Here is a 23,646-nt window from a genome sequence, read left to right as displayed (position 1 = left end):
CTTTGTGTCGATATCACGGTATATAATATTTTTTTAATACGTTTTGGCTAAACAATAATTTAAATTATTTTGTAACTTTGTGTCGATATCACGGTATATAATATTTTTTTTAATACTGTCATTGGAGACCACTAGCGAAAATGCTTCTATATTTAATTTTGTTAAAATGTAATGTTGTTACAAATATCAACATAACAACCTTATGTGCTTAAAAAAAGTAAGGAATTATTTGGTGGTCAAGGTCATAGTAGTTTTGCAGTAGGCTACATAGAGAAACTTTTAAATATATGTATATATGTTGTTCATTTTGTGCCATAATTTATTTGTGCAACAAACTTTTTTTTGTCGAAGCTGGTTTAAACTGAATATTTTAAAAACATAATCAGTCTTTAATTTAGATTTTAATGTAGGTGTTTTTAATATGTTTGTCTGTTTAACAAAATAAATACATTAGTAAATAAAATATAAAATAAAAGTACATTATGCAGCTCATATTTTATGTTTATAAACCCTCTAAGCCTCTATACTTATTATTTTGATTATTACATCAATGCAAAACATTAAAAATAAAGCAAACAAAGCAAATTGTTGTGTAATCAGATAGTTAATTGAACATATCTATTGCGTACACCATTAAGCTCGTTGAATTCAAATCAAGAGAGAGAGAGAGAGAGAGAGAGAGAGAGAGAGAGAGTGCGCGCGCGAGAGCCTGATCAAGCTCCGAAAGCAGATTAAGCTGAAGTGCATCTCTCCTCTCGTGCTGTGAAACTCCCATTGGACTAACTCGCCTTTACTTCGTTTATTTACCGGAGTGTTCCGTCAAAGCACTGGATACTTCATAAAAGTGAGCATCTTTCTACGAGGTAAGAGTTTTCTAACACATAAATGTTGTTAGTAAGCTATGTGGGGTGAAGATGAAGGCGCGTCTTGGACGGGACGAGATGAATGTGACAGATTAAAGGGAATTAAGCGGAAAGCACTTTCATGCGTCGCCTCTAAAACGCACCAAGAGCGTTTGAGAAATGGTTGTCTTGAAAATTATTCAACGATAGTGAGTAGGCCTAAGTCTTTTACATTTGACACATTAATACACGTATTATTATTTTTTAAAGCTGTTTTGTAGGCGTTTACCTCATTGTCAATTCAATAACAAGACCAAAACAAACATTGGTAGGCTGCTGTGGAATACTACTGCTATTTCTGTAAGACCCTTCTTGTCTTTCACTGGCTGTTGTCTTATACAGAGAGATTTCCCTATGGCCCATATTATTGCATTATCTTCTTATCTTGCATTTTAGGGAATGCCAGATAACATCGATTTTGAGTGAGAGCTAAATCTAGGGCTTCATCACAAAAGATCTATATGTACAGTAGGCTATATACAAGTCCTTTACATCAAGCAATAGGTCTAATATTACATTTTGTGTTGCCTATACGACTGACAGTAAATAGGCATTTATGAAAAGCATATGCATTTTATACAATACATAATTTTTTTCCATTTACATCAATTTAACTGATGTCCTTTTTTTTGGACATTACATGACAGAATTGTAATAGGAATCATGATATGTGTTTAGAGTAGAAATCAGGAAGGAGATCCGAAAAGCTTCAGAAAGGTCCATAATTCATTTATAATGTTATTTTTAGAAGCAGCTGAATACTGTGAATTCTTGATGCCTTGTAATTGTAAACTTACCGAAGCAGACCATGCCACATGTTTCAGTCCTGACAAACAAATAAAGATTTGCTCATTTAGACACAAGGCATTTGCAATAATGCTTTACAACTGTGAAGTGAAATTTCTGTGATCTTGCATGCACCTCTTTAACACATATATTTTTTCAAATCTCTCTTTCGACCATGGACCCTCGCTTTACAAGCTGCTAACAGCTGCAATGAGCAATTTGCGTCAATATTCACTTAACTGGCTCTTGGAAAGGAAGATAGTGGTCTGAACAGGAACTGATCGGATTACGCTCTCCATATGAGTGACTGAAGACCTTTTGGCAAATATCTGCTGCATGTGAAAAGCAGTGCGGAGCACAGTGATAGCTATAACAGTCACTGTGAATGAACTGTACGTTGTTGTGGATAAGTGTCTATCAAATGCATCAGTTATATTATTTTTGTAGAACAGAAGATTTACAATAATGAAGGATCAGACATTCAAAAAAGTAAATTAAGTAAAAAGAAATTGAAAACCTGCCAATGCATTGTTATAAGTCATTCTCGCTATTTAACTTACAAAAAACTATGGGCAGGCCTTTTGTGCATATGTTTTAATTTTCTGTATATTTTGTTGTAATGATGATGTAATTTTTACAGCTTTAGTAAACGTAATCAGACAAATTTAATGTGTTTATAATACTACTGACGTAATTCTGGTTTCCACATCTGGTTCATTGAGCTCTTAAAGAAGTTCACTGAAATTCTTAACAGATTTTCTTAAATGTTCAGTGTTTTTATATGTTAAAGCTTACAGACTCTAAAGTTCTAACATGCTGGAGGTTTTCGCGTCAATACATCCGGTAGATTTTTTTTATCCAGATTACTCTACATCGCATTCTAAGTACACATTTTTGCTAAAACAATGCTCTGGTTGAGCTATAAAGAAACATATGCATATATTTTTAATGCTTATACTGTACCGGCTCACTGCACACAGTCAATTTCATAGATATAATATAAACAAACACAACTAGTTTTTTATTAAAACTAGTAAATCTTCCATATAGCCAACAACATCTGGGTCCTCATCAGGCAATAATTCCAGTAAGAACTTGTACGCATAAATGACTTTCTAATTGTATCAACAATTAATTTATTATATTGTAAATTATTCTTCATCATTTATTTAATTGTCTTATCCCATGACCACAGATAGGCATATGTCGTGTAACCAAGAGTCCACAATTCAAAGAACAGCTGGGCACTATATGATGAATTACACAAACACAAACGAAACCTTCTGATTATTACCTCGTATCTTATTAATTAGCTTTTTTTATTTATCCTGATCTTCACAATCTTTTCAATTTCTTTAAAATCTACCCGTTCCAAAACTGTTTCTCATTTTCTCATCCTTCTTTCATTCACCCTTACTCATGCCCCCACTCTGTGATCACCATTCAGTTTTCTCTTACACTATCTTTCTGTTATGTTTTGCTTATGTGTGTGAGTGGCCAGGCAGCATTATTTTGATGCATTATTAATGTCTTTGCACTCTGTGGTCTCTCTCTCTCTCTCTCTCGCTCTCTCTGTCTCTCTCTCTCTCTCTCTCTCTCTCTCTCTCGCTCTCTCTATATGTCTGCAAGACAAGTTTAAGGGCAATAATGGGATTACCAAAGCATTTAAAGAGAGGTAAAAGGATACACACACTCATATGTGCAAAGTGCTTCCACACTGCTGGGAACCTCATAAACATACCTGCACATATATATATAGGAATATAGTTAGACAGCAAACCGAATTCGACTAATTCGATTTAATTTCGAAGCCACTGTCCATTTAGAAAAATTCTAGATCGCTGGTTTTATTCATGTAATCTTTTTTGTTTATTTAATATCTTGTTTTTGATCACATCCTATTTCTGTTTTGCATGTGTTCAGGTTAAAGATTTTATGTGAATCAGTGCGAAAGTTAGATGAAATAGAGACACTAGAGATTTGGCAGATTTGGCCGTGGTTATATGGAAAAGCATGCAGAGAAGAGGATAAACTAAAGAAATAAGAGAACAAGCGAGTGAGAGAACTAAAGAGAGCTATGTTCTCTGTTTTTGCACTGAATGCATTAATTATTCAACAGAGTCTGAAAATGTTCAGAGGGGACTCCGACAAGCCTGACTCTTCTGTCTCTCTCCTCTCTCTTTTTCCATTGTCTGTATAGTCATACATTTGGTGACCTTGTCATCAAAATAGGAAGTCTTTTCTTTATTCCGTCATTTTTTTCTGCTTTTCATATGCTTTTTTCTTCCCCCTCATGAGTACGTAGTACCCTACTGCATCTGTCTATCACCATCTTCCTTTCAGAGTCAGAACAACAAGCCTTAATGCACACAAAAAAAAAGAAAAAGAAATTTGAAATAAATGAGAAGGAATAAATTAAGGAATAAATCATGAAAGAAGTATTTAAAAACAATTGCTTAAAGTAATGAAAAAAAACATTTAAAAAGGCCAATATTCTGGTGGCGGGGTGACAGTAAAGAACTCTAAAGGATTTTTTTGTAAAGTACAATTACATGTTTGTCATGTTATACCCAACTTGTAAATTTGCAGTCTATATATAGGCCAAATTTACTAAAAAGGGCAAAATAGTGCAGATGGGAGTGTACATTTCTGTAAGTGGAACTGGAAGTTGCGATCGGTAGTGAAATTAGTTAAATACTCTCTTCCCATAAATCTTCCATCTGAAGAGGAAACTATAAAACTATAAATATGCAATAAGGTCTGTAGCAAAAACGCCTATCTCCACACATTTTCAGCGCTAATTTTCATTGCGTGTCTTAAGCAAATATAGAACATTTTCTAAAAGAGGCGTGTGCGCTGTGGCAAGCTGTTATTAAGTCTGGCCCAATATTTCTTTAATTTGTCATTTCTTTGCATCTCAAAAATATGTGAATTCTGTGTTTTTTATTGTGAAAAGGTTAAACATAAGACTAATGGTTTATGGATGGAGACAAGTTTAGGACTCGTGGACCAGAGTTCTCTTTGTATGCAAGATATGGATGGACCTCACACACAAAGGCAGTTTTATGAATCTAATATTCTCAACTTAATCTCTATAGGGTATATATTTTTATTATCATTTACTGTTCTGCAGGCTTTTTCTATCTTTTCCAGCACTGCAGAGTTTAAGCTGACCATGGATTTTAGGACTTTACGGATGTGTGCTATATGAAGGTTATGGTTAGTTCCTTATTTGAATATGCATATCGTTCCTTTGTTGTGTTTCAGTATCAGCATAAATTCTGGAACATTTTGCTTCTTATTCTGGTTAAGAACAATCCATTTAGACAGGAGTTGGAATTGATGATACCACAATAACAGGCTGATCCAGGAACAGAGATCTGGGCAGAAACAAAAGGCAGCTTCCAAAGGTTAAAAACAAGTTCAACAACAGCATTCTGGAGTTTTAGGGATGTGACTATGGCATATACTTACATTTACATTTACATTTAGTCATTTGGCAGACGCTTTTATCCAAAGCGACTTACAGTGCACTTATTACAGGAACAATCCCCCTGGAGCAACATGGAGTAAAGTGTCTTGCTCAAGGACACACTGGTGGTGGCTGCTGGGATCGAACCAGCAACCTTTGATTTACCAGTACAGTGGTTTAACACACTAGACCACCATATATCCATGGGGCGGAGTTTGATGTCTACCCGTCACATGACTATAAACTGGATGAGCATTGATTAGGGAATGGCCTTATCAGACAAGGACAGGAAGCCTTTATGAATTCATTTTGGATTAGCATATTCGTTTTATTTCAGTATTGCCCAAACATTGTACTCATGTAAAACAAAAGACTGTGACTTCTCAATAGTTTTCTGTCCATTTGTGTGATGTAAAAGTAACACAATGTTCTCTTTCTAACATTTATTTATAATATCACATTATGGTGCAAGATGCAGATGCTTTGTAACAATGAACGAGTGTTTAGAAATACAAATGAGTACATGATTCCGTCTGAAGAATAGCCTATAATAATCAAATCTACATGATCCTGCAGAAAGCACAGGACATTCGCCACAGAGACAACTGATCCGGTGATAAATCTGGAATTGGATCCATCAGTTTACCTCGGCTAGGACTGAAATGTTTAATAAGTGACTAGCTTTGTACTAATACTTTTTAAAATGAGGAAAATGCAGAAACACATTCAGACATGGTGGGCTAATGCATCCACACTCATGGGATGTTGTGTCGCTGTCCGGTGCTGAAACGGCTTCAATTGCTAAAACCCCAGAGAAACGACAAATGATGTCATAGCTATTAAGCTCAAAATCAAGCCACATCCTGAAGGAAGCCATAGTTCTCTCTAAAAAGGGGGAGACAGCGACAGGATGACTGAATGCATCCTAGGGGTTGCTAGATTTTACATAAACTGGTTGTATACAGTATCTACTTGAGAAGAGGAGGGTGTTAAGAAAGAGTTTGCATTTTTAGACCACAGGGCTGAAGATTTGTATATATTATAGACAGTTAAACACTCATTTTCAAGCACAGGTTCAGATGGTTAGATGGTGTTTGGGTCTTAAATTTACATTACATTTACATTTAGGCATTTGGCAGTCGCTATCCAAAGCGAATTACATTGCATATCCTATTCATTTATACATAGGTATTTGCAATCCCCTGTGATCGAACCCACAACCTTGCGTTGTGAACGCAATGCTCTTACCACTGAGCTACAGGAAAGCTGTCTTATAGGAATTGACACAAGGGAAAGCGATAGGATTTGTGCTTCTCTGGTTGGTCAGGCCACAATGTAAAATGCCAAACAGAGAATATCAGATAACATTTTATGTCTTTTAACAGAGCCAAGGCTCCTTGGAGCGCTCATCATGAAAACAAACAACAATCCATGTTTGATGCAGACGTTGAGGAACATCAGAACACGAAGACAGCAAAGCACCTGCAGAAAATGGAATTACTCACTGATGGAACAAGATCTTTGAATCTTTCTGTTTGCAGACATAAGGTGACCTTAGAAGATTTAACCTGAAGTCTTGAAGATTTAACCAGATGAAGAGCTAAAAGAGTTAAACACTTAAGTACACCTATGCAATGTAATGGATAGGAAAAACTTCCATATAACTTGCATTGCATGTCGCCGTTTGGGATGAGCGTTACAGTAAACAAGTTTATGTAGTGTTAATTTACTGAACTGCTTAAGGCTCGAACAATGGTCTACAGACTGAAACATGGGAAGACCTTTAAAATCATGAGTGGACTGAGGGATCACATGATCAAAAATAAAGCTTTGAGGAATTGAGGAAGGATAAGTTCCTCTACAACGTATCATCGCAATTTAGGGTGAGTGTACATTTGTGTTTTCCTGATTAGTTTGTCAATAGTGTGTGTGTCTACAGTATATGCCTTGGTGATCAGCTCAGACTGTGTGACGCAGTTGTCCTGAGCCTTCACAAACCCAATCCAATTAGAAAACATATTAACAACCTCAGGATGGTCTGTCTATACTGTATGTATATGTATGTGCGTGTTTTGCATCAAAGCATGGAGGAACATACTCTCCACGCAGCCTGTGAAAGTGTTACATGTTTGATACTTCTGAGTGTCTATAATCTAGTGAAAGGATCACCTAACTGTCTGGTTTCAAAAATATCTGGCATCAGACCTTCAGTCGTTCGACCTATAACCATTAGAAGGAGCTGGCCATGTTAATGATGGAACACAGCCATTTTCTCTCAGAGAGAACCTGAGCATACCTTTTTTTTTTTAAATGGAACATGGGAGTGAGGGGAAATTAAACCTCACTTTAGTGGCCTCTAATCTAATTGTGACGGGGGAGAGAGAAAGGGAGAGAGAAGTACTTTGAAATGAGAGTAACATTGTGAAAGTCTTTGAATATGGTCCCCATTTCCATGCAACAGGGTGGATTTAATACCTAGATCTAATTTAGAGATCTAGCCAATAATAGATGAAAGGAAATGCTTATAATTCAATCATGCCATCTATAGTTTTAACATAAAGAACATATGTCTATCACTGGCTCCAGATTTTGCTGTTAACGGAAGCGTATATAGTATACCTATAGCTATTGATCAAAGGAGTCTGAAGCATATGCCATTTATTAATAAGTTATAAAAGTTATTAATAGTGCTAAGAGGGTGTGAGAGAGTCATAGATTTGTGTAGGGAAGCCCGTTGAAAAAGCAGAGGGAAAAGTGGCCTGTACCTTTAAGTAACAAAACAAAATTAAAGAAAGGCATTGTGACAAAACAACACACATCCGTTTTATTTAAATAAATTTGTTTTTATTTTATTCAGTGAAAAGCATTAGGTTCCACAGAATAGCTGCATGTTAACATCCTTCTTTATTGATATTATTAATATTTAATCAGATGAAAACAGTAAGAAAGAACACAACAGTTAATTCATAGCCATGGAAACTGATTTGGAAAGTGCAAAACGGGCAGGTGCACCATGCTAAAGGGTGACAATGCACACAATGCAAACAACGCCTGAGGTAAGAAATTGTATTTCTTGGAAAGTATTTTTTCCATTTATATCCCTTCTTTTTGCATCCGTTTGAAAATACAGATAAAATTCATTTTTATAGTCCCATAATCACCATTAAATACATTTTATGATAAGTCATTATTTGTGTGTTAACAAGACACTACACAACCAAATCCCAAAGACCCCTTTGGGCACTTTAAAATCCATTTTATAAAAAAGCATTTCAATTCTGTCTTATTTAGCATGACAGAACTGAAGCCATTGTTCCACTGTCTCTGAAGGACTGTGGAGGACTGTGCTTGTTTTTCCTCTTCATTAAAAGATTCATTTAGTTTCAATCTTGCTGTCTCACTAAAACCTTGTATGCAAAGCAATACCACAGTTTAAATTGCTGGGTGAGATGCAGTAAAATGAGTCTTGTGATATGTGTGCTACAGACAATACTGTAGATAGTGAAAATCAATGAAAATCCTTTGAAAACTGAGAACATAATTCGACCATGAGTCATGATCTCCTGGGATTTCGCTCTCTTTCTCGTCTCAGCATCTTGTTTGTCTCTTTGTCTTTGTTGTTGCTTCTCTCACGTTGATTATGAGGCTCAACACTTTCCATTGCATTTACAATTGAGAAGATCTCTATTTGTTGTAGACAAATAGATGTCTATAACAATGCATTTTGCTCTATACATTGTTTTGATTGCCACAGATATGCCCATTATGAGCTTTCAGAGGCAACATAACAGACAGTCAGTCAGGAAACGCATATGCATAACTTATTTATAGATCATTGCTGAAATTGTGTATTTGAACTTATAGACCATCAATGTCAGCAATGTTTATATGGATTGTTTTATTATAAAGGGATTAAAGTCTGTTCAAGGGTATTTTAAGTTTATTTTGTACTTTTAGTGAAATAATTAAAAGGATACTCCAGCCTTAAATGAGAATTCTGTCATGAATTATTCCCTCCCCCAAGTTGTTCCAAATCTGTATCAATTTCTTTGTTCTTTCGAACACAAAGATAGATACTTTGAAAAATGTTGACAACTGATATTTCAGGGACACTATTCGCTAGGAAACATTGAAAGGTGCCTTAGAACTCTTTGCTTTCCTTAATTCTAAAAGATATCACTATAACTATAAACAGTAATTTTCTACAATGATGTCCTAGACATGTCAGTTGCTAACATTCTTCCAAATATCTCTCTTTGTGTTCAACAGAACAAAGGAATTTACACAGGTTTGGAACAACTTGAAGGTGAGTAAATGTTGCTTTAGTATCCCTCACACTATAGATACCACAGCTCTGTGAAATTGTAACCAAATATCAGTTTGGACAACAAGAAATTAAACTAAAATATCACCTATAATTTATAGAACCTAATCAGACTATTGCTCTATTTCTGAAGAAAAATCAGCATGATTGTCAAAATGTTTTGTCATGGGTTGAATGTTGTGGCAGCCTTTGTAATTTTTGTTGATATTGTGAATCTGTCAAACAGTTGATCTCAGTTTTAATATTTATATTAATAATAAGTTAACAGTGATTTCTCACTTTGTGTAGATAAATGGAGGAACGGGACCGCAGTCGCTCACCGTCTCGCAGGACCAGCAGAGTAGAACAGGTGGTGGGACGCTGGCTTCGCCGCTCCAGGGAGTCCACCAGCCGGTACCACTCTTTTGTTCATACATTGTTAATGTCTATGTAAAGGTTGAGTGTATCTTTGTTTCTATTTGCATGGTTTTTTAGTTTAATCTTTTTAAACTTGCTTGGGCTTCCATATTTCTCCCTCTCTTTTCAGAGAGCGTGTGTTAGAGGACGGGCAAGCTGCCGAAAATGGCTCTCAGGAGCAGAGGAACTGTCCAATCAGAGTCACCGTAAAGATCCAGCTTGACCCCAGCCTGAACTCCCACGGCTTTACGGTGTCTACAGAAACTCCACATCAGGTGCTGAATGTGACAGAAGGTACTTCAACACATAAACAAGTTTTATAGGGACTTTTATACTGTACAAACTGTATATTCTATCCCCTCACCCGATCCCTAAACCAACCCTCACAGAAACATTTCTTTATTTTTACATAAAAAAACACCATTCATTTTAATTTAAAAGCTTTTCCTCGTGGGGACCAAAATCTTCTCTGATCAAAAATGAACATTTTGTCATGATCTGCTCACCCTCATTTTACTTCAAACATGTTTGACCTTTTGCCTGTGAAACAAAATGTTAAAATTTGCTCTTTTCCATCCAATGCAATTATATTCTGATCACTGGCTCATATATTCAGTTAAACAAAGTGTTTTATATATACTGTATATATATATATATATATATATATACATATTATATATTATATTCTGTCATAATTTGAAACAGATTCTTATATCATAAAACTGATTTACCTACAGCATAAAACTGTAGTGCTAAATTATCTAAATGTCTTACATTTATGTAAACAGTAGCAGTTCAATTTGATTTATAAAGCACTTTTCACAATGTGCATTGTTCCAAAGCAGCTTTACAGGAGAAAATAAGAAAAACAGAAAAGGTAAAACACAGTAGTACATGGTGTTTGTAGAACAAGTAAGATCTGACTTGCTCTGACTTAGTCAAGAAGTGATTTTGATGACTATTTCTTGTTTCTTTTCTTCTTTTGGCTATGTCTTATCTCAAGCCCAAAGTTAGTCAGCCTTCCACTGGTGCCTTTGTAAAAAAAAACAGGAGCACGATCCGCCTGTCTTCTACAATTAATTATTTACCTTCTCAAATTGATTCAGCTTATAATAGTGCTTGTAATAGTTTTTTAAAACGGCACTCGTGACCTCTTTACAATTATTATGCCCTTATGACTTGCAATAAACCCAAATAAATTGGTAGCCAAGTGTCCATGGATCGCCCACAGTTTGGCTGGTGTGAAGGTAGTCATGATCATTTTTGAGCTTTAAACCCTATACTGCCTCGAGCACTATTGGGACCGGACTTGATTTGGAAATAATTAGCATGATATTAGGATGTCTTCACAATAATATCAGGCTACTCCGGTGGAAATACTGAGATATGCATATACTATAAATATTGAAAATACATTTTGAATATACAGCACACAAGTCCTTAATGAAAATCAATCGAACAGTGCAGTGCGTTAGCTACAAAATAAGGTTGAAAAAAGATAATTAGGCTAATTTTCATTGTTTGTTCAAAAGAAAATAAATTCTTGCATTTATGAAAAATGAGATGTATATGTTGTGAAAGATCACTACAGTAACCAAGTTTTAAGACAAAAATATATTCTCGTTATTAAAGTGGTAGTTACCTCAAAACTGAAAATTCTGTCATCATTTACTCACCCTCTTGTCATTTTAAACCTTTTTGACTTTCTTTCTTCTGTAGAACACCAAAGAAGATATTTTAAAGAAAGTTGGTAGATGAACAGAACTAGACCCCATTCACTTTTATTGTAAGGACACAAAACCAATGCAAGTGAATGGGGTCCAGTTACCATTTTTCAAAATATCCTCTTTTGTGTTCTGCACCAGAAAGAAAGTCATACAGGTTTAAAATAGAAAAATCAGTAAATGAAGATTTCAATCTATCCCTTTAAAGTGCTTTCTGGTCAATGGTGTGCAATGAATCTCATTTGGTATATGGGTTAAAATTCTTTGTGGGTTAAAATAAAGTGACTCAGAAGCTATTTGCATCTACCGCCTGCCTGTTGGGCAGCATGTTGGCTGACTGGGTTGGCAAATGGAGCCATGTCTACAGGACTCCCTTACTCTTGGAGTGGCTGAAGCCATCTGGTTCTCCTAAAGCCAAATACAGTCAATAACCAGAACACTACAGATACTCCAATAACCTCAAAGATAAAAAATGTGATTTTGCAGTAAAAAGTCAGTAAAATGAAATAGAATATTGTTATTGATGTGTAAATCCTGTACACCCGATGTGTGTTTTTTAGGAGGTCCTGCCGATGGAAAGCTTGTTGCTGGTGACCAGCTTATTAGAATAAATAATGTATCTGTTGATGATCTATCCAGAGAGCAGGCTGCTGACATCATCAGGTATGTGGCATGACAGTGTATATGGCTAGGGAGCAGATGTCCAAAACAATACTTGATTTTGACTTTAAAGTTTAAAGCTTTAAAAAAATATATTAGTAACCAGAAAATTGGTTATCTGGTAATGTAAACTATATTTGTACCACAAATTCTTTTATTTTTATTTACAGGGAATGTCGGGACACCGTTATATTGACTGTCATGAGATATACTGTGGTAAGACTTTATCCATGTATGCATGTCACAGTCACATGAAGGAATTTGTGAATGCCAAAGCCATTACGCAAAAAATGTTTCTAAATATAGTAAAGGTCAAACGTGTCCGTTCGCTGTATCATAGGGGCCAAAGTCATCCTTCATAACCCCAGAGAAGAGAGCCAAGCTGAAGACAAACCCAGTCAAAGTGAGGTTTGCAGAAGAAGTCGTGGTCAATGGTCAATCACAGGTTGGATACATTATATTTTTTCACACCACTTTGTCATTTAGCATGCCTGCGAACCCCATCAGCAACACAGAAGTGAATGACAGAGACTGGAGGGTTCAGGTTCAGGAAATTGTCCATTTCTGAGTGTTTTTTTACCGGAGCAGGTGATTTTTAACCGTCCAATCAAAAAAGGGTGGGAGTCCATATCTCATGTGGAGAGAGAGAGAGAGAGAGAGAGAGAGAGGGAGAGAGAGAGAGAGAGAGAGAGAGAGAGAGAGAGAGAGAGAGAGAGAGAGGAATTAGTGGTGGTTTAGGCAACTAACCACCATGAAATAAAATTATCAGTACACAGTAAAAATGTAATTATAACATTTTTAGTTCAATTCATAAATGTATTATTTTAGGCAGATTACATTATTCTAAAATATCAAGTAGAAACATTAGAAGTTTATTTAATGAAAATGAAATGTAAACAACCAAATCTGAACTCTAAGTTGAAAATCTGATTAATTTGGAGTTGTTGATGTCCATAGTTGTGCTGATGTGATACACAATATAGTAATTGTTTCATATAAGAAACCACTTAGTGGAGTTCAGTACTGTGTTCATTTCCCTCAGCCCTGGATGTTTTTAATTAATATCCAATTAAACAAACCCATTATCAAGCATACCACATTAATAAGACTGTGATAAAATCCTTTATCTATGATTTCTTGGACTTTTTGTAAAAGAAAATGACAGTTTGAGCTTTCATTATCAGATATTCACTCCACGATAAGCACGGCCAAAATATTCATAATAACAATGTTATTGTGCTACACATTTAATTTATACATTTAATTATTTTGAGTTTTCTCATTTTTGGTCAATAAATTATGCTCAAAACCTTTTGTAGGTAGGCAGGGAGAGAAAGAGAAAGTGAGAGAGTTTAGAATATTATTGGTAACAATATTAATCAATAATAGTTATTAGTTTAACAGTTCTTATTTGTTGTTGCTGTATATAGCGAATGAGAATACATTATTTATTTATATGGTTTTTTAGCATATTGTATTATGTAATATCTATTGACCTGAGATTATATATTGACCTCTTACCTCCAGGGTAACTCTTTGCTGTTCCTGCCCAATGTTCTGAAGGTCTACCTGGAGAATGGCCAGACAAAGGCTTTTAAATTCGAAACTAAAACCACCGTTAAGGTACTATTGAGATATTCACTGATGTTATGAAACATACGAAATTGAATAATTGTAGTACTATCTATTCTAACCTGTACCATTACAACACACTATTTTTGAATAGTCCCAAGGTAATCTTTGAAGTACACTGTTGCACATCCATTTAAACAAAAGTATGTACTTTGTAAATATGTTGCACCATAGCAGTTGCACCATATTTGCCAGAAGTGAGTAGACCCTCCCCGGTGTCATATGATTCTTTAGTGTTGCAAGGTCTCTAGTGTGAATGGGGAGTAGGTGTGATTTGTTATCATCTCTCTCATACTGTTCACTGGAAGTTCAACAAGGTACCTCAGGGCAAAGAACTCTCAGAGGATCTAAAAAAATGAATTGCTGCGCTACATAGAGATGGCGCATAAGAAGATTGCCAAGACCCTGAAACTAAGCTGCAGCACGGTGGTCAAGACCATACAGCGGTTTAGCAGGACAGGTTCCACTCAGAACAGGCCTCGCCATGGTCAACCAAAGAAGTTGAGTGCACGTGCTCAGCGTCATATCCAGAGGTTGTCTTTAGGAAATAGACGTATGAGTGCTGCCAGTATTGCTGCAGAGGTCGAAGGGGCCTGTCAGCCTGTCAGTGGTCAGGCCATACGCTGCACACTGCATCAAATTGATCTGCATGGCTGTCGTCCCAGAAGGAAGCCTCTTCTAAAGCTCTTTCTCTTGCTGAAGACAAGCAGACTAAGGGATTACTGGAACCATGTCCTATGGTGTGATGAGGCCAAGATAAACCTATTTGGTTCAGATTGTGTCAAGTGTGTGTGGCAGCAACCAGGTGGGGAGTACAAAGACAAATGTGTCTCGCCTACAGACAAGCATGGTGGTGGGAGTGGAGAAGGTGGTCCAGTAGGTTAAACCACTGAACTGATAAATCAAAGGTTGCTGGTTCGATCCCAGCATCCCCCACCAGTGTGTTCTTGAGCAAGACACTTTACTCCACATTGCTCCAGGGGGATTGTCCCTGTAATAAGTGCACTGTAAGTCGCTTTGGATAAAAGCGTCTGCCAAATGACTAAATGTAAATGTAATGTAATGGGAGTGTCATGGTCTGGGGCTGCATGAGTGCTGCCGTCACTGTGGAGCTACAGTTCATTGAGGGAACTATGAATGCTAACATGTACTGTGACATACTGAAGCAGAGCAGGATCTCCATCCTTCGGAGACTGGGCTGCAGGGCAGTATTCCAACATAATAACGACCACAAAAGAAGCTGAGGGTAAAGGTGATGGACTATCCAAGCATGTCTCCAGACCTAAACCCTATTGAGCATCTGTGGGGCATCCTCAAAGGGAAGGTGGAGGAGCTCCAGGTCTCTAAAATCCACCAGCTCCGTAATGTTGTCATGGAGGAGTGGGAGAGGACTCCAGTGGCAACATGTGAAGCTCTGGTGAACTCCATGCCCAAGATGGTTAAGGCAGTGCCGGACAATAATGGCGGCCACACAAAATATTGACACTTTGGGCCCAATTTGGACATTTTCACTAAGGGGTGTACTCACTTTTGTTGCCAGCTGTTTGGACTTTAATGGCCGTGTGTTGAGTTATTTTGAGGAGACAGCAAATTTACACTGTTATACAAGCTGTACAATCACTACTTTACATTGTGTAATTTCTTCTGTGATGTCACATGAAAAGATATTTACATATTTACAAAAATGTGAGGGGTGTACTCACTTCTGTGAGATACTGCACCATAGTGTATATCAAAGTACCATGGTTTTACCATCTGATCCATCAATGTACCATTATCCTTTAATTGTATGAAGTATTTTCCATTAAACATCTAATTGTAGACATTGGTTCTCAACTTTAGCCTGTGTTTTTGAAAACCGAAATGTTTTCTCTACCCGTTTCACTAGGACATAGTGATGACACTGAAAGAGAAGCTCTCAATCACACGTATCGAACACTTCTCTCTCGTGCTGGAGCAACAATATAGCACCTGCAAGCTATATCTACTGCACGATGAGGAGACCATTCAACAGGTACGCACACAAACATAACAGACCTTCCAAAAACTATATCAAATTGTACTAATAAGAATGTACAATACATGTGTCTAATAGTGTTTTTGTTTGGGAGACAGGTGGCTGAGAAGAAGGAGACTCATGACTATAGGTGTCTGTTCCGTGTTTGTTTTCTGCCCAAAGACTTTGAGAACATGCTCAAGGACGACCCCATAGCTTTTGAGTATCTATACCTACAGGTGTGTGTCTGTCTGAGATCAAAAATCTGTTGAAAAAGTCTGAAAACTCTATCACAAAAATGAAATTGGTTGCATCCCTCAATATTTGCATGCTTGAAACAATACTGCCTAAGACCAGAGATACTGTACATTGTGTGTGTGTGTGTAGAGCGTGAGTGATGTATTGCAGGAAAGGTTTGCAGTGGAGATGAAATGTAACACCGCTCTCAGACTGGCTGCGTTACATGTACAGGAAAGACTAGCCACCAGTGCACAATCTCTTAAAACACCACTGAAGGCCGTCATGTGAGTGGTCACACATACACACTAACAATGCAGTGTACGTTTAGTCAAGTACAGTCAAATCTGCAGTGTTTTCGCTAACAGTATATAAAAAAGCTATGATAGGTGCGTCACAGCTAAACCGTGTGGCATTTCTGTCTGAAGGAAGGAATGGGGCATTGAAAGCTTTGTATCCCACACCTTACTGCGAAACATGAGAGAAAAAGACTTGAAGAAAGCCATCAGTCTCCACATGAAAAAACTTCTCTCTCAGGACCCTAAGCAGAAGGTGTGTGAAGTTTGTGTGTCTGTGCAAATGTTTGTGTTATGCATTAAGCCTTTTGTAGCGTTTATACAATGCATAACCCTTAATAAAAAGTATTGTGGCAGTACCATGGTACAGTGGTACTATCAGATAAATATCCAAAAACTACAGTATTTTCATGTCTCTTGTGGTACCTGTAGTTGCACATTTACTATGCTTTACATGTTTTGGGTGTTTTCACAGGTGATCTCAGTAAACCAAGCTAGACTGAACTTCTTGAATGAGATATCTCAACTGAAAATATATGGAGGAAAGGCTTTCTGTGCCACTATGATGGTAAGACTAAAACTTTTAGTTTTGAAATAAATTCTCAAAGATCTAAGATATACTCCGTGGAACAATTTGATTACTTTCCATATATTCCTTAATTGACTTGTGTACAAACAAAATCATTTTCCAAGCAAAACAATTAATGACGAAGAAACATATTCAGAATGACAATTTCGGGGTCGGTTTGTTATATGCTCAGTGTTGTTTTATCAGTTGCAGGACAGAGAGTCAATGGTGAGTTTGTTGGTGGGAGCTCGATACGGGATGAGCCAGGTGATCAATCACAAGTTAAGCATCATGACAACACTAACTGAGTTCGACTGCATTACCAGAGTGGAACTATTGCCTGAATCTGAAAGAGTTAGCCTGGTCAAGATCTACCTGCAAGATATAAAGGTAAACATATGCGCTTAAGCATGTAAAGATCGACACGTGTAAACTCAGTATAGTTCTCTTATATTTTGCTATTCTGTCTTTCTCATACTTTTCAGCCAATTACCTTGTTGCTGGAATCAGCAGCAGCTAAAGATATGTTGTGTTTAGTGGCTGGATACTGCAAACTTCTTGTGGACCCCCTGATCTGTGTTTTTCCCTGGCCAACTCATTCAAAGAGCCACCGGATATCAGCAGAGGAGGGTAGGCAACCTTTTTGTTATACTGAACAGTTTCTTCACTCATAATACAAAATAACCCTAATGAAACAGATGAATAAAACCAACAGTTGCCCTCTGACAAGCTTTGATGTCCTACTGTAGCTGGCTGACCGGAAAAGCGCTACATATCAATTTGGCCAGATTGACATGCCAATTTAAGACAGATCTTAAACTGTGGGAACTATAAACAGTTGCTGGTATGAGACTGTTTTTCATTCAAAGTTTGTGTTTCTGTCTGTTTGTAAAGGTTATGTGTCACACTGCGGCAGTGACTCTGAAGACTCAGACACAGACATGGATGCTCTTTTGGCTCATGTTGCTAGTACTACCAATAACAACCAAACAGCAGTTAACCCCGGTGATAATCTACTTAGAGAAAACGAAAAAGAAAGTCAGATGGAAAAAGAAGAGGAGGAGAGGGATAAAGAGAAAGAAGAGGAGGAGATGGAGAAGAACAGTGAAAGGGAGGACAAAGACACCATCTGTGAGGTTATAAATTCTAACAATGGAGAGATGGCAAATGATATGAATGATGAAAAAGGGGAAACTGAAAAAGAAGATAAAAAAGAAGAGAATAAACTTCAAGAACCACAGTTTGTCATTATTGTTGATGATCCTTCATCTGAAGCATCCGATTCATGCCAGACGGATTCACGTTTCATGACTAGCATGTCTAGTGACTCGATGGATGCCCTAGAGGAGGATGACCTCTTGACTTACTTCTCTGCCAGACGCCCATGCCACTTACCAGTGACAGAGTCTTACTGCAGTGAAGATAACACTCCATCCCTATCTCCAGGGCAACTCCACAGCAAAGATGTTTATTCCCTTAGTGAAATGTGCTCTACTGATTCAAATTGTGAGTCTGATGTAGACCAATTCTACTGTTATGCTGCACTCTCAAATATCGCTGAATGTCTTCCCAGTCCTCCTGAAGCAAGCGACGAGGAGGAATCGGAAGAACTGGGAATAGAGAACATAAAGCACAAAAAGGGGTCATCTGCTAAACCTCCTGAAAGCGCCCCTCCTCCTCCTGGAGACTATGTGTTTTCATTTGAACAAGGCGACACAAGACACTACTACAATATTTGCTCCAGTGTCACCCCTGACAGTGCCCGCAGCCTTCCACGACCTCTTTCTTCTCCAGGTCCTAGGAAAAGACTGATGGATAAGGAAAGCGGGAAAGCAAATGACATGGCAACAGTGCCGATTTATCATCCCCCACCAGGGTTTGGAGACAGCAGTTCAGATGATGAGTTCTTTGACGCTCAGGAAAGATTCACATCACCTGAAGAACTTGCTGCGAAATCAAAAAGTATGACACAGGCAAAATAGTTTATAAAATAATTTCAAATTATTTATAACAAATATTGTATTACAGATAATATTGGTAATGCTTGTTACAGAACTTGGATAAAGATCAACTAATTTTATTTACCTGCATTTCTCTTCTCAGGAAATTCTACACAGCCAAGCACCAAGATACGCACAAGTAAGATAGGAATCTGTCACAGTGAACGAGGAACAGAAGACCCAGAAAATAATGGAAAGGAGGAAGAAGTGCAGACAAATAAGGAATGTTCAAAGTTTCAAAAAAGATCCAAGAAGCGCCGCTCATTCATGGAAACAAATTTTACATCCCTAGTATCTTTCCCAGAAGAGGAACAGTCAGCTAACAGCTATGGCAACAGAATCTCAAACTTGGGTTCTATATCGGTCAACCATGGCACTGGCCGAATTGCATGTTTTGATGGTGGCTGCTCAGATCAAGGTCCATGTCTAACAGTCTTATCCCTAACCAATTCTGAAGGAGAACCAGCACAATTGGAATCCAAACCCATACACCCATCAAAACCCAATGGTTCACCACTCTATAGTCCCACAGACACAAAAGTTGGGTCACATTCAAACAAGGCATACCAACGGAAACAGCAACCTATAGAGATGGAACCGGAGTCCATGGAGTGCAAATCTGTCACAGAACTAATGTCTTCTGTATCACCAACTATAGTAGCGGTACGTTCCCATGTGGGGGTACAGGACAAAGGGAACACCAGCAACAATGACAGAGATAATCAGGAGAGGGATGCAGTAGGAGATTTGGGTGAGAGATTGCTTGGAGGTCATTTGATGCTTTACCCATCTAGAGAAACACATGACAACAGTGCATCATCTGAAGATAAGGCAGCCAAACAAAAGGAATGTTTATTCCAGGGCATATCAGTGAGCCAAAAGTGCAGCTCACTGCCAAGAATAGGCCAGATAACAAAATCCTGTGTGCCCTGCTTTCAAGTCCCACATATATCATATACTACAAGCCCAAATATACGTGGCAACATAAACAATGGTACTCTAAGTCTAGATTTTGGGCGGGGAAAAGACTCAATGGCAACAACAGAGAGGACCAGGAGTCACAGCCTATCTTCTGGCAATGATGGACATCAGTGTTCGCAAAGCTCCTTATTTTCCCAGAGAGAACCAGAATCTGATGAAAGAGACAGTACCTGTGACCCATTCATGCAAGAACTGTCCTCAGGCATTTCATCTATTAAACAAGCCCAAAACTTCCTTCTCACACCCTGTTCATCTGGCATCCTTGGGCGACTCTCTGCCTCAACATTACGGGGAAAGATTCAAAACCTCCCTCTCTACCTATCACGCTCTGAGGAAATGCTAAATGCTAATTCTACTGCAAGTTGTAAAGTTAAGCCTGTGAGAAGGTTTTCAGAATCGCTACTAAGAACAAATGAAGTTGAGGTAGCAAAAGAGGCAACTGAGGATATAACTTCAAATGAAGGCATTTCTGACATAACTGAAGTTAAAGTGGTTACTATTGTATCTGAGGAGGTCCCTGAGATTATTGAGGAGGTAAGAGAGGTCAGCCACATAAATCCTCAACTGTTTGGAAAGCAGAAAAACAAAACTAATTCCAAAGAGTTTCCTGCAATAGCCACATCACACGTGGGTCCTGGGGCACAGCTTTCTCCCTCAGACTCTCTCCAAGTAAGCCATTCAACTGTAGTGGTTACCACACAAAATCTAAACGTACCCTGGGTTGTGGCATCATCCAGAGAACTAAGTGGATTTCAAGAATGTAGCTGCTCTCCTTCAAACACAACCCCCCATCACTTTATCTCAAGCTGTGGGGTTTTCACAAACTGCCGGTTGAAACCTACCATTGCCCAGCCACAATCCTTGCCCAGCCCCTATCAGCAACAAAAACCTGACATAAGCTGTAGCTCAGTACTGGCTTTGGGGTGTGAGAAAGTACTGGAAAGTGCTCAGACACCACTCGAGGCTTGCCAAACGGTATACACAAACTGTTTCAGTGGAGTCCTAGACAGCGCTACCTTTGACGATGAACTCACAGTCTATGAATTTTCCCACAGAATGAACCAAGCGGAAACAGAGAGTGGCATGCTGATGTCTGTCCCTCCTTCCTCTCTCTCTGCATCTCCTGCCTCTTTCTCCCCATCCTCCCCATCCTCTCCATCGCCCTCATTTCCTCATGTACTGCCACCTTCTTCTGCTGAGTTCAGTCTCCTTCTGTCCCCCCTGGGGACCACCGACTGTTATCTGTCGGACCCTCACGAAGATACTATCACTGCCCTGCTGAGATGTCGGTATCCTCTACCACCAACAGGATTCCTTTCTTTGCAAAGGGATGTGGATACACTAATAAATATCCTTGTAGGTGCTATGAAGAACCAAGACGGGGTCCAGGAGCACTCCAGGGATACCTGTGTCGACCATTTTTCAAAAAATAAAAGACGATTGCATGTGGAAGCTCGGGGTCTGTTGGCTGGATGTCAGCGCGTGGTGAGGGTCGGACAGACACCTGAGGAGACACTTCAATCACTGTCTGAAAGCTTCCGCTCACTGGTACAGATGACCAGCGTGTGTTTATGCTTCTCCAGCTGCCAGCGGTGCAGGGAGCGCCATGCCCAAGCACTTAAAGGACTAGCAGACTTGGTAAAAACGTTTCAGGACTTTGCTCGTGCGGCAGAACTACTTGGAGGTTCAACTGAAAGAAACACTTGCCATGAACTCAGTATTAAACTCCTTGCTCGCCAATGCACTTCACTAACAACCTCAGTTTTCTGCCTCACCCAGCTTTTTCGCACTCTCACTGCCCTTTGACCTTTTCAATAGTACATTTGGAGCAGTTCGTAAGTCAAAAACTAAAGACAATCTGACAGAATAAGCATTCTGTACCAATCATAAGCATGCACTATGCATACATAGGCCTACACTACAAACGCACACGTACAAACACAAAAACCTGCCTTTTAATTGTCTTTGAATGCATTATCCTAAAATGACATCTACAATGAGAAGACAACAGTGTATTAAGCAGCTTGTTTTACAGTATTTGTATGCTGGGTATGAGAATTTAAAATTGATTGTAACCGTAATAGTCTTTTTACTATGGTACGACATGTATTCTGCTTCGTGAGGAAAGAGTAGATGGATTTTAAATGATCTTTCTTTGAATACTTTCTGCTCTCTCTCTCCTTTGATTGTTTTCTCAGTACCATTGTCACCAATATAATGCATATATTTATTCTCCTCCTTTTGCCATGCCTGGTTGCAAGAACATTTTGTGAAAGGGTCTTTCTGCTGTATAAACAATCACCTGGGTTATAACTAACTACTTTTGTGATCAGTAAATATGCTAGATGTCTTAAAAAGACTATACCAAAGCTTGCAGTGAATGCTGTTCAAATGCTTAACACTGACGACTTATACTTTACAGTGACTTCAGGAAGATGGGTTTTCTTAACTTAATTTTTCTTAATAATTAATTTAACAGAAAAACATGATCAACCGGTCCACTGTGATTTATTGTGATGTTGTTATTTTCACCCCGCTTTAATAATCAATTCTTTCACAAAACACTGCTCACATAACCAGGCAATGATGACATTTTTGTAAATGTAGAAAACGTTTAAAAAGTTCATACAGTAGCAGTGTGAAAATACTTCAAAAGGTATTAAATGCAATCTTAAATGTAGTCCTCCCTACAGTACCAAAGAGCAGCCATGCACTCTGTTCTTATAACTAAAGGCATGCTGTAAGCCATTCTTATTGTATACCTTGGAAATAGTGGAATGCATGAAGACAGACAGACAGATATGAATGCGTGATTGAGATAATTACCAGTGTGAGTGAATGAATGGTTGTAGTGATAAAAAAAATGGCTTTGTAATGCAGTATTCACCCTATAAAATGAACTTTAAATGAATGGAGAGGTTTGTTTTATTATTATTTACACTTGAAAGTATTTAAAGTTACACCTGTCCATATCAGTGCCAACATCTGTAGCTGTTGCCCTGTAAATATTTTAGTGCAAAAACTGATTATGCACTATTAGACACCAGGAAACACACATACACAAAATATACATAAATAAAACAAGACAACAAGGTATGTTAAAGCCTCCACCAACAAGCTAGACTGAAAAAAATATGGATAAACTTTGGACAGTGGCATGTGTAATATTAAGGTAAACGTAGCTACCTACCTACCTGTTGTTTTTCAAGCTAAGCAGTGAGCATAAAATTGTCTCTCTGCTAAATGGACATCATAATGGTTGAAATTAAATAAATAAATAACCTTATTTATGATATTTTCTTACCTTTATGTTTTATTTGCACAACTCACATGCTCCATAATAAAGCTGCATGCAGTACTCTTTTTTCACTTGTTTTCATGACGTAATCAGGGGTTTAGGGCTTAAAATAATAAATACAAATTCCCAGATATTTTCAGATTTCCCCACTTTGTAATCTGCTACCTACTTTTACACAACGAAAAAAAATGGTAATAATAATTTAGGCAAATTTAACAATCAATTAAAAAAATTATATGTAAATAAAATGCATCAAATACAGAAATGTACCGTATAATGTATATAAACATTGCAGTTTTTTTTCTGTTTCGATTTTCTATTCATTTTCTAATAATTCCTCACGTTCCAACTTTAAAAATCACCCCTACACGTTA

The 23,646-nt window shown here is 37.8% G+C and overlaps 1 protein-coding gene and 1 long non-coding RNA gene across 4 annotated transcripts; one reads left to right on the top strand and one right to left on the bottom strand.

The window, feature by feature from the left end:
• The first annotated feature begins 729 nt into the window (after positions 1–729).
• Positions 730–23,221, top strand: LOC130412902 (FERM and PDZ domain-containing protein 1). 2 transcript variants are annotated; one of them, XM_056737710.1, is made up of 18 exons: positions 730–863; positions 4,645–4,907; positions 6,546–7,043; positions 9,773–9,877; positions 10,011–10,174; positions 12,165–12,267; positions 12,435–12,480; positions 12,605–12,709; positions 13,792–13,887; positions 15,785–15,910; positions 16,012–16,131; positions 16,280–16,416; positions 16,558–16,681; positions 16,901–16,993; positions 17,201–17,383; positions 17,479–17,623; positions 17,888–18,955; positions 19,097–23,221. In XM_056737710.1, the coding sequence occupies exons 4-18, from the start codon at positions 9,777–9,779 to the stop codon at positions 21,778–21,780; spliced, it is 5,295 nt and encodes a 1,764-aa protein (XP_056593688.1). In that variant the 5' UTR covers positions 730–863; positions 4,645–4,907; positions 6,546–7,043; positions 9,773–9,776; the 3' UTR covers positions 21,781–23,221. The 2 variants fall into 2 exon arrangements, with proteins under 2 accessions (XP_056593688.1, XP_056593679.1); XM_056737701.1 differs by lacking the exon at positions 4,645–4,907.
• Positions 12,696–23,628, bottom strand: LOC130412917 (uncharacterized). Of its 2 annotated transcripts, none has more exons than XR_008905419.1 (4): positions 23,543–23,628; positions 23,279–23,437; positions 13,786–13,833; positions 12,696–12,828 (listed from the first exon to the last, which is right to left on the bottom strand). It is a non-coding gene; the product is annotated as an uncharacterized LOC130412917 (long non-coding RNA). The 2 variants fall into 2 exon arrangements; XR_008905418.1 differs by having other exon boundaries at positions 12,773–12,895.
• Between the last annotated feature and the right edge of the window lie 18 nt (positions 23,629–23,646).

The sequence above is a fragment of the Triplophysa dalaica genome, chromosome 2, assembly GCF_015846415.1.
Source record: "Triplophysa dalaica isolate WHDGS20190420 chromosome 2, ASM1584641v1, whole genome shotgun sequence".
NCBI lineage: Eukaryota > Metazoa > Chordata > Actinopteri > Cypriniformes > Nemacheilidae > Triplophysa > Triplophysa dalaica.
This window is presented reverse-complemented; position numbering and strand designations above follow the sequence as displayed.